General features: G+C 47.6%; 1 protein-coding gene across 6 annotated transcripts; it reads left to right on the top strand.

Moving 5' to 3' along the window:
* The first annotated feature begins 1,541 nt into the window (after positions 1-1,541).
* Positions 1,542-16,147, top strand: map7d2a (MAP7 domain containing 2a). 6 transcript variants are annotated; one of them, XM_062453194.1, is made up of 18 exons: positions 1,542-1,977; positions 3,078-3,206; positions 3,891-4,007; positions 4,442-4,519; positions 4,889-5,052; positions 6,185-6,284; positions 7,118-7,207; positions 9,202-9,329; positions 9,840-9,946; positions 10,342-10,805; positions 10,928-11,078; positions 11,363-11,513; positions 11,640-11,744; positions 11,985-12,035; positions 12,312-12,345; positions 13,039-13,646; positions 13,689-13,876; positions 14,321-16,147. In XM_062453194.1, exons 1-18 carry the CDS (start codon positions 1,953-1,955, stop codon positions 14,586-14,588), a joined length of 2,958 nt encoding a protein of 985 aa, XP_062309178.1. In that variant the 5' UTR covers positions 1,542-1,952; the 3' UTR covers positions 14,589-16,147. The 6 variants fall into 6 exon arrangements, with proteins under 6 accessions (XP_062309178.1, XP_062309177.1, XP_062309176.1 ...); XM_062453193.1 differs by having other exon boundaries at positions 1,543-1,977; positions 12,315-12,345; positions 13,039-13,876; XM_062453192.1 differs by having other exon boundaries at positions 1,543-1,977; positions 13,039-13,876.
* Positions 16,148-16,183: the final 36 nt, after the last annotated feature.

Here is a 16,183-nt window from a genome sequence, read left to right as displayed (position 1 = left end):
AGTGCCTGCTACCACCCAGGCAGTACACACAGGACCAGCAGGAGGGGTGTGGTTAGTGCCTGCTACCACCCAGGCAGTACACACAGGACCAGCAGGAGGGGTGTGGTTAGTGCCTGCTACCACCCAGGCAGTACACACAGGACCAGCAGGAGGGGTGTGGTTAGTGCCTGCTACCACCCAGGCAGTACACACAGGACCAGCAGGAGGGGTGTGGTTAGTGCCTGCTACCACCCAGGCAGTACACACAGGACCAGCAGGAGGGGTGTGGTTAGTGCCTGCTACCACCCAGGCAGTACACACAGGACCAGCAGGAGGGGTGTGGTTAGTGCCTGCTACCACCCAGGCAGTACACACAGGACCAGCAGGAGGGGTGTGGTTAGTGCCTGCTACCACCCAGGCAGTACACACAGGACCAGCAGGAGGGGTGTGGTTAGTGCCGTGTGAGGAGGACTTCATTTCAAGTGCAGCAAATTGTGAAGCAGTGCCATGGATTCCCCATGGGGTGGAACTAGGTGCTGTGGGTCTGGTTAGGTCACGACCCCAGGGTAGGCCATCACGGTCAGGGTGGCAGGTTGTCAGGTTCAGGCCCCTGTGATGGTCCTGTCATCCTGCACGTGGGAAAGTGGGAGGGAGCGAGATTGAGCGCAGTCTGTTTGGTGTGGAAAAGGGAACATACTCACCACCCCGTTTTGACTGCCTCTATTCATGGCGCTCTGGGCTCTTTTATGGAAGCCCTGATCACTAAGTGGCCACAGCCGGGAAGCTTGCTGGCGGCTGATTGGTCCCTTGGCTGGGAGCGCTTGAGGCGGTGAGCACCAGGGTCGCGATCCATGTTGCTGCTGCTGGAGGGCAGCTCTCTTCCTGCTGCAGAGCCCAGGGGCACCATCCCTGGTGCTGACCTGGAGGGGTTGAGGGTGAGCTGGGACAGGGACCAGCGTGTGTGGCCTGATGCAGACTTGCTGCTGAGTGACTGGCTGGCCCCGCCCGGCCACAAGAATATCTCAACTTGTAAACAGATGACCATTTTGAATGTGTAACCCGTTTTGTTAGTTGGACAGGCCAGATAACATTTAGTCATTTAGCAGACGCTCTTATACAGAGCGACTTACAGATAAGAAGTTATAATTATTTGTTTAAAAATGAATTGATGGCTTCATGATTATGAATTTCTCCCTTGAATTTATAATTAATTACAAATACAATTGTATTTGTTTAGCCCTTTTTACAAGCAATGTCACAGAGGGCTTCTCATTTGCCCATTGAACTGCACCTAAACCAGCTTAAAAACCTTAAAAACTCAGACCTAGGTTCATTGTAGTATTAACCATAGGGTTTAACAAAAAACTAAATGTTCCAAGAGAGGGCTAAAAGCCATCGACACAGGACTTCGGACTCTAATGCAAATTGTAATACTGTTTATTGGGGACCAAATATAAAACTAGATAAGACTTAATTAAAACACATAAAATATATGACAAAATGCTGTTAAAATTACGCGGTCATCCACTGTTTTGATACGATAGTATTCAATGATGTAATGCTGAGCCGGAAAAAAAATACACGCCGTTTCGCAGTGTCCACATCATCCAACTGATGCCGAGGGTAGGGCGTCATCCTTCCATCCAGTCCCACCCAGCATCCCAGGATGAAAGTGGACGAACATCCACGACCTTCAAGATAACTTATGTGGAACAATTGTTGTCTTGTTCAGTTCCTATTTATCCGAGTTGCCATTGCTTGTGCGTCGTCTGCAATCCTGGGGTAATTTTGCTGAGACAGGGAAACCAATAGCCATCCTTTAGCAGCGCAATGTTGCTCTGCTGCTGAGGAAGGCTTGCTAGCAAAACCGTCTAACTCAGTGATAGCGAGAGTAGGCTATTAACTGCAGAATATTGTGACATTGCACCCATAACGCGGTCTACATTTGGGTAGCATACAACCCGCAAGTGAAGATGGCGGCACCCAACGCACAATCAGGTAAGATAGGTAAATTATGTATGTTGTTCGATCATTTTAACTGGGGCTGACTTCTACGTGCAATTCAATTGCGCCATCATAGTCACCATTGCAGCTATATATGCGGCTAGCGAATCTGCAGTAGGCTGTTTAATTTTGTCATAAGAAAAGCAATTAGGTTTTCCAAATGGCTATTATTATGGCATATGCTGTTGTATGTTCCTGGTGATAAAGGATTCGTTATGCTGACGAGTTCGAATCAAGAGGCTCTCTGTGCTTTAACCTCTGTCTGTATGGTGACGTCATTTGTCAATTTTTAAAAATGCGTTGAGGTAGATGAAACCTTTTACTCACACGCACACAAATGGCTGTAATGCCTGTGTGCGTCTGGAAAGGTGAACTTGGTCACCACTGCAGTATAAACACATTTCTCAACAGCTAGTCTACATCCATAGTGAAAAGCATGTCACCTTGCTGGTGTCAGGATGTCAGCATTATGGAGCTCACTAAATCAAGTCTTTACACTGATACACATGACGTCGTGATTTTATGTATTCATTCAGCAAACACTTTCATCCTATTATCCTAGACTGCATAGTATATTTATCATATCCTATACAATTGAACTGTTAAAGAAAGGGTTTCATCGGTAAAAATGTAGTAAGTATGTTTTTCAGCTTTGTAGTTGGCATTTCATTTGTCCTTTATTATTTCATTTCCATTCAATTCCTTTCCCTTTAGCAGATGCCTTTACACAAACCGACCTACAAATAGTCAATTGAGAAAATACAGCATAAAAGGCTCAGGAGTGCATAGTTCTAGTAGTATTTTGGTGGTTAGTGTCATGGAATGTCTTTATTAACAAGGCACAGTGATACAATAATAACATCTCAACTGCAGTGCAACGATACCATCTCCAACTACAATCACTGCGTAGCAGTAGTAGGCCTAGTAGTCTACAAACATAATCAAGCGATTGCCCGTCAAATCAAAACGGTCCTTTTCAATATGTCTACCTTGGTTTGTATAGTGTTGGCCAATAGCATGACTGTAGGTATGTATAATTCAGTCTACCCTTACTGTACCACCTGCTTTTATTTACCTCTTTTTTGTTTCCATAGCCCAAGTTACATGTATGTTGCCACCATCCGTTGCTGTAATAGCTGACAGGAAATGCCCCAGCGCCAGCCTTGGTTCCCCAATCAGAATGGTCACTCATCCCGGGAGCCCTGGACCAGCAGGAAAACATAGTGAGCTTCTAGAATTCTCTCAAGTTAATGATCGGATACTAACCTGAATTGGGAAAGCACTTTACTTGATCAGCTTTAAAGATTTTTTTTCCGGTCACAATCATTGTCAGGAAGTGGCAGAAATTTAGCAATTGGGTTAAGTGGTGAGAATCATTAACTTGTTTTAGGATTTCAAGGCTTAGAGTATTTCACGAAATTCATGATGGGGAGCCTAAATATACAGTATGTTTAAGTACGTTTCCAAGACAATGTTAGTCTGGGATATTGCACGTTGTGAAACATTGCATAGAGCTCCATAACATTACTTCAGTCTGTCCGTGGGGTCCTAATTGGCCTTGCAGCGTACCTTTTACTCAAATAGTTTGTTACAGCTGTGTATTCCGCCATTTGTCAGCAATTCGCTGAGAACATTAACATGTACATCTAGTCAGTCCGCTGACGCATTTATCCAAAGCGGTTCACAAACAACAGCGCTTAAAATCGGTATGGGTGTGTGGGACCCACAACGCAATGTACACAGCATGGCAGGATGGACTTTTACTTTCGAGACTCGAGATTCCCAAGGCCGTCTCCCCCTACAGGCTCAGAGCGGCACTGCCATCGTTGTGAGACGAGGCGCTAGGAAAAACACACTCCGCCACGCTCCTACTAAAGGAGTCTGTCTTGCTCTGGAAATGCTTTCAGATGAGATTTTGTCTCCGCCATCACTTACAGAGAAGAGGGCCCAGACCAACGGCCATCCCTCGCCTTCACGTCTCCCTGCCAACAACCACAACAACAACAATCACTCGGATAAGCAATGTAAGTCCCGCTCCTGTTGTCGGTGTGTCCTCCCCAGGCCAATGTAGCCTGCGTGTGGTGAAACTCACTCCTCAAGTATGTAACCGGCCACCCGCGTCGACGAATTGCTAGCTTTTCGTCGGCGTAGTTGGTAGTGGTGGCGCTTGGGAAGTCGGAGGTGGCGGGTTCGACTCCCGGTGGGAGCGAACAGTGGCCCGTTTGCCTCTGACGGAGCTCGCAAGACCACGTCTGTTGCACCCACACACTCGCTTCGAAAACCCCGCCCGAGCCGTTTAAGGCGACTGGCGCCTTCTCCTTCGTCATCTTCACGTTCTTCCCTCTGCTCTCTCTCTCGGTCACACTGGCTCTGTTTGATTTCCACGGGCTTCTTCTTTTTCTCCCTTTGTCCTATCTCCCTCTTTATGTCTGTCCGGACGGCGGCGCGCGCCCGACAGATGCGGAAGGCTATCTGAAGTCGGACGACAGGATGCGTTTAGCCAAAGAGAGACGGGAGGAGAGAGACAAGGGCCTCGGTGAGTTCTGCCGTAAAGAGAGACCTTTCGATGTTTTCGTTGTGTGTGCATGCCGCGGTGACATCGTGGACAGGGGCGCCGGCAGGAATTTTGGGCCCCATGAAAAAAAATTAATAAGAATTTGATCGTTTCTATTAGTTTTTCAATTTTTTGGGGCCCATGTCAGTCAGGGGCCCTTGGAATTGTCCGAACTTTTCCCCCCTACACGGCGCCCCTGATCGTGGACATGATGCGGATACAGTAGTAGGGTTCCCCCTCCCCCCCTTCCGAGTGGCTCCCTTTGAGCGAGCGAGTGTGTCTGAAGCCATGTGTCACCTATCACACCAACGGCGCTGAGCAAAAAAACGACGCTTGTGCCCCTGGTGACAGTGGCGCGGGAGCAGGCCATCAAGGAGAAGGACCGGCGGGCCCGCCTGCAGTACGAGCGCACGGTGGAGGAGCGCTGGAGGCGCCTGGAGGAGCAGAGGCACAAGGAGGAGCTCCGCAGGGCTGCCGTGGAGGAGAAGAGGAGGCTGCGGCTCGAGGAGGAGAAGGTCAGTTCCTCTCCTGCCGTCCTCCCGCTCGAACGTTGTTCCTCACGACTCTGTGTGTGTGTGTGTGTTTTGTTTTTTTTACAGACCACGCTGCTCGTTTCTAGGAAAGGCCCTTGAGCGTGAGCATTGCGTTGCAGTTAAATATCCTATCTGGATTCAACACTCAGACTCACTGACTCTTTTGCTTCAATAAGCACATAAAATAACCCTCAAATCACGAGGAAGTCTTTCCAAGCACCAAGCACACTGGCATTTTCTGAGGGAAACGGCAGTGTGACATTGAATATACAGTGGAGTTGTGCCGTGCATGTGTTTTCACACACACACATTGGTGCCCTCGCCCAAACGCACCAGCCGCTCCCAAACAATCATCTCCCGGTCAATCCTCACGAAAAGATAAGCGGAGACGTACGCTGTTTAATGATCTCGTAATCCCGTGCGCCATTAATCACGGTTAACTCCTCATTAATCACTCCTGCTTACACTCGCACATTCGGATATCGTCGAGACCTCTGCTCTGTTGTATAACAGGCTTTTAAGCTTATCCCTCACCCCTTCCCCCGATGGGATGGTCTCACCCATCCTGCCCTCCGGCTAAAGCTGACTGCCAGGACTCCTAAAGTCACATCCATTGATCTACAGTATATACATGTCAAGAAACCTCATCATCAGACCAGTCGGTTAACATTTCGGCTGTTTCCTTTTTTTTTATTCAGAGAAATCTTTGCATGACTAAAGTGTATTTTTAAACCACACTGCCACTTTCACTGGGATCTTCTTGATTCCGCATGTAAATTCCGCAGGATTTACAGTATATGTTCGATTGGTACTGTTAGGAGATGAAAAGAAAAAAAGAACAAAATATGATTTGGTAATGCGGTTGTGTTTATCCATTGGATAACTTCAACTCTGCATCTTTAATGAGCAGCATTGAGTCATTTCTGGTAAAAAAAGTTGCAGTCAGGTAACACAAGGAAAAAACGAAAAAGATGAAGAAAAGTGAATTGTGTGTGAATGTCTACCGAAACTCACAAGTGTCTTTTAGCCGTGTCGGCTCTGTGTCTCCCTACACGTGCCAGAGAGGTAGGATCTGCCCTCCAGCGTCCGACTGACCGAGTCTCTTGTCTGCTAGGAGCGGCTGGAGGCTCTGATGAAGCGCTCCTTGGAGCGCAGCCTGCAGCTGGAACAGAGGCCCAGGCGCTGGATGTGGGGCACTGCCGCGGCCTCTCACGGTGAGTCCGGAATGGAGACAGGAAGTAGAGGGTTGCTAGTAGAGCGCTGCTAGTACAGGGCTACTGGACCGACTCAGTTCCAGGTGCATTGTTTGGCAGGGAGTGAGCTCTGGTCAGTTCTACCCATAACTATACTTATTTCCCATAGTTAAGTACAATACTTGGCAATAAGCCGTACGTCTTCAGCCAATCAACTTTTTAGCATGAGAAAGGGGTGTAGGGTCTATTCCTGCCTACAAAAGGAATATCAGGATATGTTTTGATACAGTCTGCACTGTGTTTTGGTGTGATAGTGTACGTATGAAGGTATCTGTCAGATACAATTACATGCGTAACCTGTCAGGTACCATTCCATACACATCCTACAGTTGTTATTCTGGAAGCAGGTGATTTGCAGGTCAGACACTGACCACGTACTGTATGTGTCTGCCATCCAACATCCAATTGAATCCATTGATAATCCGAAGCGTCACATTGTTATAATCGAATGCAATTCGGGTCGACACGGACAAAGGTGTCTGTGTCCGAATAAGTGTGCGTGCATTAGTTTTGGTGTGTGTGCGTCGTAGAAAAAAAGGTGAGCGCGTCGCTTGGCTTGCTCATTGCCTCCAGGCTTTGCTGCTCAGGTGTGCATGAGTACACCTCTTGAGCCCCTGGTTCTCGACCAAACCGGGTGTGCATGAGGACCCCCCCCCCCCCCCCCCCCGGGTGTCAGTGGACGAGTGTGTCAAGGGAAGGGGGGGGGGTGCCTCTTTGCTAACGCCAGGATTGGCACCTCTGTTCGTAACGCTCTCTCTGCTCTGCTCTGCTTTTGCTCCGCCCCGCCTCCCCAGGTGACAGTGAGAATGCCCTCCTCCCTCTCGCTGCCGCCTCCGCCTTTCCCCATGACCTCGCAGCCCCCCTTCCTGCCGTCAGCGAATCCGGTAATGTTATGAACCCCCGCCCCCAACCCCCCCCCCCCCCCCTCCTGCTCTGTCTGTCAACCCCTTCGCCCCCCCCACCCCCCCCCCCCCCCCTGTTCTCTATCCCACGGTCGAACGCTGGTCTCATGTTAGTACGCCTTGGCCCTGAGGGGAAATGTAATGCTGACTGAAGGATGACTATGTAACCCCGGGGGTGCATGTGCCAAAGCTTTTCCAAGAACACGCGTGACGGTGAGTGGTACGTGTGTGTGTGTGTGAACTGTGTTTGTTCCCATCCGTGTGTAACGTGCTTGTGTGCATAGATGATTGATGTTTGAATAATGGCTCTCGTTTTTGTGTCGTTCGTGTGCCTCGTCTTTGGGGTTTTGTTGCCTTGGCGACGAGCAAGTCCTTCCAGGTGGTGGCAATGACAAGGGTGGACAGTAGACAGGCCAGATTCTGGGGAGAAATACAAAAGAAAAGGAAGAGGGGAGACACATTCTACAGTTTAACATGCTGAAGGCCCTCTTATGTCAACAGTATGTATCGAGGCCCAGCATGTCACAACAGGCCTCTCGTCAGCACTAGTGCTGGTTTCCACTGTCGCTTTCTGTAAACTCTCGACACCACTCGTACACAAGGCTATAAATTTCCATCGGTGCCATCATGTCACTGCTATGGCAGTGGTAGCCAAGCGGGAAAAAAGTATGCTTGAGCTTGAGAGATTTTCATTTGGGTTTTTTTCTCGACATGATTGGAAGTCCACTTAAAATGTCGTGATTTTGTCGATTCGCATTCGCAACTGAAATATGCCAGTACTTTTGTACTTTGCAACTATTCTTTAAGCATAATATTTTTCCGCTTGGGTCTGCCGGCACAAACCATCCAACCTCCCTTTCCTCCTCACAAGCATCTGAACCCTTACATTGAATTTCCCCCCTACTCGTGTCTTGTTTGTCATCCTCATCTCAACTCTCACATCCCCCTTCTTCAAACTCCCATCATCCCTCTCACCGTCCCTCTCTCCCGATGATCAACTCTTTTCTCACCTCCACTCACTGGCCTGGCCAGGTGTCACAGTGCATCAAACCTCCATCTGCACTGCCACCCCTGCACAGGTAACACACACATACTCAGTGACTCACACACTGTCCAACTCCAAGCTTCTTTTGACACAATAGGGAGGGAGTCAGGTGGCTGAGCGGTGAGGGAATCGGGCTAGTAATCCAAAGGTCGCCAGTTCGATTCCCGTTCATGCCAACTGACGTTGTGTCCTTGGGCAAGGCACTTCACCCTACTTGCCTCGGGGGGAATGTCCCTGTACTTACTGTAAGTCGCTCTGGATAAGAGCGTCTGCTAAATGACTAAATGTAAATGTATAATAGGAAACCCTTAGTGATGGTTCAAGACGGTTTGCTGTCCAGGTTAGTGGTCTGGAGCTGCATGCCAGTTTTTCAGATAAACAACGTTTTTGTCGGGCCAAGGGATTCCATCATACGTGTGGTTCTAATTGCTTGGCATTCTGTGTGTGACGTGTGGATGTGCTGTATTTTTCTATAGTATTTTTTTCTAAGCTGTGTCATTGCTGTTTATTGTCATGGGAGAGCCCGCAGAAGGGTTCAAGCTTATCTGTAGCAGCACAGTTGTTTTCAAGTCAAGTCAAGTCCATTTTATTGATCCCGCTAGGGGAAATGTGTTTGTGGACAGGTATTAAAACACATTCAATCCATCATAAAATGTATAGAACCTGCTGCATATTACAAACTCTGTGTGGTTCCTTTGTCACTGTGTGAAGAGCACGTAACTGGAATGCAATGTGCGGCAAACCATTTGTAAAATCTCTAGAAGCCTTCCCCATTGTCCTTTTGACACACTTTGGATACTTGTATACAAATCTAGAATTAGATACGTTTCTCTTTCTGTTCACCCCCTCACCCTTTTTGTAGCACCATGTTCTTGGCCTGGGCACCTGTGGCCTGGATGTGTTTTGACCTCACCTGTACCTGTCTGTGCAGCTCCCTGCAGCCCGCACAGGTCGCCGTATCGAGGGTCCCCAGGCCGTGCTGACCGCCACAGGGTCGGCCTCCAGGGGTGTCCAGAGGAGTCGGTCAGAGGCTCTCAGTCCACTCCCAACACCCCCAAGGTAAACCATCTGGCCCACCTACTCAGTACACACGGGGATGCTATTTTGGAAGCACAAAGGCGTCTGGATGCAGATTTACCGCTGCAGTCAGGTGACTAACGATATGGGCCAAGTGGAAGGATCGTCGTTCGTGGAGGTGGGAGTTGCAAACAGGGTTGTTTGTGTGAAAAGAAGCTACCATGGAGAGATTAAGATCGCCGAATTTCACAGAGGTCGAAAAATGGCGACGCACGCCTGCCGTATGAACGTCTGGTCTGGAGCATGTTCCTGATTGTTTTTTGGTGTGTGTTAATGGCACCATCCAAACGCTGACCTATTTGATGTACTTTCTGTCACTGAACTCGAATGCAATCTAGCAAGCCCCTCAATCTGTCTGGATATTTGCCTCATACACAACGGGTAGAGGCGTCATGTTGAGCAGACTGCCGAGAGAGCGAGTGGCGCGCAGCTTTCCGAGCGTTACCGTGGGAATGTTAGCGTCACGGTGTCTTTCTCCTCATGCTCTTTCAGAAGGAGAGGCTGCGCCGAGAGAGGAGGACTGCCTCCCCAGCCATGGTGTCGACCGTCAGGAGAGCAGAATCCCCAGCCACGCTTTCGAGACACCCTGCCTCCCCCAAGTGAGAACCCCCCCCCCCCCCCCCCCGCTGCTGCGGACGCCGTTACATTATGAAACAAATAACAGGGAGACGTAAAGTTGTGGCAGAAAGAATGGCTCGGTTCCTTTCAGCACCTTACAGTATGGGATGTACGTTCTAGAATAGTCTATATGGCAAAACGGAGGACTTTAAAGGTCCTTTAAAGTTGTTGCTTGAAATTCATTATTTTTCAGCACGACCTATTCATTTGAATTAGGTGTGTTGGAAGAGGGAAACATCTAAAACATGCAGGAGAGAGGGGGGAGCCCGAGGGCCAGGATTAGGAAAGGTTGCTCAAAACGACTGTGCAGACACTCTTTAAAAGTCTTTAATTGTATTAAACTGTCGACTAAGAATATGATTCTCCTCCTTTGCAGGTTGATATCAAAAAGCCGTGGCCGGTCACCTAATGCTGTGCGCCAATACAACTTTTCCCCAGTCAGACACAGACCCAACCCAGCAGACGTCGACCAGGACAAGAAAGGGGAGGACAAAAAGAACCTGGACGCAACGAGAGTTGAGAACAAGGGCCACCACCACACAGACAAACTCCTCGTCAGGTGTGAGAGCCCCGTGAAAAGGAAGGCTGACGCCCACAGCCTTGAGAAGTCCTCTCCGGCAGAGACCCCGGAGAGAAGGATTCTGAACGCGGCGACCCCTGAAAAGAGGCCTTCCAAGGTGGAGAACGTCAGCACTATTCAGACCAAGGAAGAGACCCTTGAGATAAAGGATTCCCCTGAGAGAGAAAGCAACAAGATGGGGACCCCAGTGAAGAAGACACCAAAGCCTACTAGCAATGAAAAAGACAAAAGCACAGATGCAGAGAAGAGCACAGACGAACGTAAATTGATAGACCACCACGAAACGGTTCTATTCGCAGCATTTAGTCACTGCTACCAGCCAAGAATCGGCACCGATTCTTCTGTGCGCTCTCATAACAGCCTTTCTCCTTGACTGTGACAGTGACATCGCCGGTGACGCCAACGGGAAAGGCGGTTGCCGGGACGACAAATGCAGAGGAGGCATCCAGGCTGCTGGCTGAGCGGAGGCGACAGGCAAGGGTCCAGAAGGAGCTGGAGGAGAAACAACGACATGAGAAGGAGGAAGAGGAGCGGTGAGCAAGCTGGCCATCTGTGATAGACAGACAGACAGACAGACAGGCATAGAGATAGACAGACAGACAGGCATAGAGATAGACAGGTAGACAGGCAGGCAAGTAGATGGACAGATGAGCAGACGGACAGACAGACGACAGGCAAACAGACAGACATAGAGAGATATAGATAGATAGTCAGACAAAGCATGATACATTAAAGCTGTGTGTGTGTGTGTGTGTGTGTGTGTGTGTGTGTGTGTGTGTGTGTGTGTGTGTGCGCGTGTATGTTCCTCTCCAATCAGTCGGAAGGCGGAGCAGCTGAAAAAGAGACTTGTGGAGGAGAGAGCCCGTCAGGAGGAAGAGACTCAACGCGTGAACGAGCAAAACAAACAGGAAGTGCTCCACAGGAAGAACGAGCACGAGGAGATACAACAGGTCCAGCTGGACAAAGAGGTCAGGGGTCACTTTTACATGTTGGAGGACCGTGTGTCGGAATTCTGTCAGGCTGTGCGTTACGGATGGCGATTATGTTTCGCGAACGTCAACCGAGGTAAATGTAGGCTTCCCTGTTTATTACAGAAGGAAGACGCCGAGATTCACGCCCAGCAAGATGCGGACCGTCATCGTCAGGAGAGAGAGATACAGAAAGTCCAAGAAGAGGAGGAGAGGCACCAAAGGAAGAAGGTTATACAACGGCTGTTTATCACACTCACTTGGACTCAATAGCTATTTTGTATCTTCACATCCGCCAAACTAATTGAACCGCCTTGAGTATATAGAAGGTATTTTGTCAAATGAAATCATATAACATTTTAATTTTTCGTATTGAATTTTCACAGCGGGCTTCATGTTATGCCAATGGAACTGCACCTACACCACCCTAAACCCACATCAATAACTAATCCAGAGTTCATGTCTCCGCAGAGAATTGAGGAGATTATGAAGAGAACGCGCAAGACCGAAGCTGAGCTGAAGGTAGTGTAAGAGATGCCTGCCATACTCATTGCTCTGCACTGCTTCAAGCAAGTGACCCGCTGTGCGCTACACTGGATGTGCTTTCGCGATATTGCCAGCCGCGTGCAGCTGCATACATCTTTTGCCACGTCGATTTCCGACTTCCGCTCAAATGTTTTACGTTGTAAATATCCCAACAATCGAATTCAATTAAATCGTACGATTGTCGATTCTTTGGTTTTGTGTCCTGATTGCCACCGTTGTTGCCTTCCTCCATCTCTCTATCCCATATGGAAGCAGACTGAAGAGGCCCAGGCTGTCTCCCCACCAGGTAGGTGATTCACTCATTCGATCTCTCCCCCCGCTTGCCCCAGGCCTGTCACAAGGCCTTGGTCCACAAGTGGCCCATCATTGTAATAAAAGGCCTCAGACTTACTTGTGGAAATGGGGAAGATATGGATAATTGCGTTCGACGATTCAACCCGGCGGCTGACGTTAGCACTGCCGGATAGAGGCGATACTTCCGTAGCAATGCGGGTAACTCCAGGTCGTTCCGAAAGCCGGTTCCATATTTACTCCGCATAATAGATTGTGTTCAGTAGGATGTTTGTCTTTTACTGTTTTCCCGCACAAAGCAGCCATTAGCATGTAACCTCATCCCACTTATTTTTCTATTTTTATTGTGTTCATTGGAGCCAAAATACCGAGCTTACCAATATTTGTACATTGTCGTTGTTTGTGAACCTCAGAGGCTTCAGAAATGTAGACAGTTATGAAAGGTAATAGTTCATAGTTCTTCATATGAACTCATATTTATTTGGGATGGAGGATGGAGCTACGACAATAGTGAATGACCTTCCTAGTAAGCTGCCTGTGTTTCTGGGGCAGTCAAGGACGCACGATTTCAGTGGAGACCTGGGAGTCGGGTATAATTAACGTCGCATAATTTCGTCCTTGACCAAATATTTGGCATGCTCTGGGGTGGGAATTGCTCTGTGCTATCTGATATATGTGTTCTTTACAGGGGAAGGGTGGATGAACACTCAGACAATTACTGGTTTCAATGTGGAAGCGACTTTAAAAGTAGAGTCTCAAGTGAAGGGAGAGTTCATTACCCAAGGCAGCAAACAAGGGAGTGTACCAGTCAAGGTCGCGGCCCAGGAACAAGCACATGGCGACAATCAGGGGAAGGCAAAGGCGAATGGGAAAGTTTGTAATGAAGGGACTCCTGTGAAGAGTGACCTGACAAAGGGCACAGAAGCTAAAGATATGACTGAACACGTGACTGACCACGTGACTGACCACATGACTGAACAGAAACCCGCCCCGGCGGTGACGGTGGAGGATTCCACCCAGGTTGTGAAGCAGGAGAGTGCCTTTGTGAAGGGACAGGTGTCTCTCCAGGTGAAAACGCAGGGTCGCGCGCCATTGAATGTCAAAGCCGCTGACCAAATCGATCAGCAGGAGAACACAAAGAGTCTTAAAGCCAAAGTGACCAAACAGGAGCATGCATTGTCTATGCAGGGCCAGATGAAGAAGGATGAAAGTCCAAAATCAAGCAGCCAACCAACCAGTGCTCAGCTAGAGAACGTGGATAGCCCCAGCCAACCAATCAGTGCTCAGCTAGAGAACGTGGATAGCCCCAGCCAACCAATCAGTGCTCAGCTAGAGAAGGTGGATAGCCCCCAGGTAACACGGAAGGTAACCACTCAGGCAACTAACGGAGGTGGCAAAGGAGGGGTTGAGGCGAGCGTGCCGTCACTGGTGGTGACCCAGACAGGAGGCCTACTCCGCCCTCCCCCGCGTCTGGACGTGAAAAGCGGGGGAGGGGCGAGTGACGAGGTGCAGTCCATGGAGGTCAGGTAGGCTGGAGGACAGGGGGTGTTGTTTACACACTCACAGATAATAATGAATAAAAACATATACAGTGGCCATCATGATGTTTGGGACCAATACCTTGGTCTTGACTTTAATGTGAACTGCACAGTTTGGGATTTTTTTTTACAAATGCACAGTCTCTGGTTATTCTAAAGGATCTTTTGATGGATTTTGGTTTCGGCATGTAGGAATTGCAACACCTTTTAGTGACCCCATTTCAGGGCACCCTAATGTTTGGGACAAAATGATTTGTAGGTGTTTGAGATAACTCAAGTGAAATTGAGAAACAAACTGTATACGTTCCAAACATTATGAAGGGGACCAGATATATGTGTGTGGAGAATTCATATAAAGTCCTGACCTTTGTAGTCTGAATGAGCTTTCGTCCCTAACCATCACTGTTGGTCCTTTCTCACTTACTGTTCCAGCCCAGTCTCTAAAGAGGAGCTCATCTCCATCCCAGAATTCTCCCCGGTCAATGAGGTTCAGCCAAACATCATGACCAATGACCGTGCTCTGGAGGACCTACTGGACCTGACCGGACATGTGGCCTTCCCCAAACTGTCCCCTCTTGGAAACCAAGGCGACTGCAACAAGAACTTGATTGGTGGTGTCTGTAGCCCCTGTTCTGAATCCCAGCTGACCCAGACAGCCCCTCATCCTGCTAAGTCCTCTAACAAGCTCAATAAACAGTAGTCAGACACCGAGGAAAGAACAACTCAGTTATTATTCACGGGAGAAGTATTGGAGTGGGTTAATTAAGAGGGAGCTGGCTAGTTGCTGTATAATGTGTTTTTCCTGAAAAGTCTTCAGTTGAACAGATGAACATATTGGTTTCTCTTTCTTTCTCATTTGCACTCACGCACATTGGTTACGTACAGAAATGCACAGCATCAAGTCTCGACGTCAAACCCTCTCAAGATTACATTGTTCTTTCTATTGACACAGGATTCGGCTGACACGCCTCAATAGGAGAGTGGAGGAAATTGGATGATTGGAGGACAGACAGGTTCCGTTAGTTTGCATGCTCTGTGTGACTTTCTCTATATGTATTCATGTACCGAACCATCAAAAGCATTTCTCCCATGACTACCTTAAGATACTGTGAGAAGCTGATATCAAAACAAATGAAAATTCCATTGCTTGATAGAAACCCCGACTGGTCTACCATTTGATTCCATATTATAGTTATTGACTTCACACAGACCACAAATACCTGTGTTCTGTAGAGTAGCTAGTTAGTATGTAGCATTTGATGTATAAAAAAATGCATTCCCCTGGTAATTAATGTATTTTTAACCATCAGTTGATACTGCACATATTCTCACTGTAGTCAATCAATTTAGTAAAATATAGGTAACCACCGTAGCTATTTATTTCTTGACATTGCAAGAGGAGCTACATTAACGCTACTGTTAGACAAATAGTGTTAAATTACTCTAGATTTATTAAACATTGGTAGTTCACTACATCCAAACGACTACATCAAATGATGTTAGTTTATCTAAATCTGAAATGCCATAAGACGCAACACACACGGGTGGTCTATCAGTGGGTTGTCTATCTTGAAAATGGTCACAAAAATCATCTATGTTGAAACATGTAGTGGTTAGTTTCGAGTTTATATCAATTATACTACCAAGTTGTTACAATATGTAGTAACATATACCCTTTAGTATTTTACAGTACAGTGTTGCTCTGCCTCAGCTGTAACTCTTAGATGCCTCAAATCAATTAGAAGTCATTATAAAAGACACCCAAAAATGATGCTAATAGGTTCATAGCATTTGTGCCATACTACTTGAACCCAGGTTACAATGTTCTGAAGCTTAACATGAATAAACTATATAATTATTTATTATGAGTGGCTGATAAGGCAGCCATCCAGCCATATGGAGCTAACTGATTAGCTACACATTGTGTACTTATTCTGAACAAATCAGATGAAGTTTTATTTGTGAGTTGTCTGAAATGGAGTGAATGTCCATAGTTGCAAGTTTCACTTGAACTAATGCCTCGTCAGATTAAACAATTTTACTTGAAAATAAAGCAACCAGGTACACAAGCAATCAGGTTAATCGCTCTGGATAAGAGCGTCTGCTAAATGACTAAATTTAATTGTTAGATCCCTATCATTTCATTTATGTAAAATATTGCAAAGAATACAACAATGTCAGTTATGTAAACTGCAGACCTAGCATGGACAACTAGCATGAGAAGAAGATGTACAGTGTATGTACAGGAATAATAAACCTTGAAACTATTGTACTGCATTTTGTCTGTGTGGAATA

This window comes from Osmerus eperlanus, chromosome 27 (genome assembly GCF_963692335.1).
Source record: "Osmerus eperlanus chromosome 27, fOsmEpe2.1, whole genome shotgun sequence".
Lineage (NCBI taxonomy): Eukaryota > Metazoa > Chordata > Actinopteri > Osmeriformes > Osmeridae > Osmerus > Osmerus eperlanus.
This window is presented reverse-complemented; position numbering and strand designations above follow the sequence as displayed.

Coding starts and splice junctions, on each gene's coding strand:
- map7d2a (XM_062453192.1), top strand. CDS start 1,953: ATGGCGGCACCCAACGCACAATCAG. Junction 3,207..3,890: donor TGGACCAGCAGGAAAACATA/GTGAGCTTCTAG, acceptor AAATGCTTTCAG/ATGAGATTTTGTCTCCGCCA. Junction 5,053..6,184: donor TGCGGCTCGAGGAGGAGAAG/GTCAGTTCCTCT, acceptor CTTGTCTGCTAG/GAGCGGCTGGAGGCTCTGAT.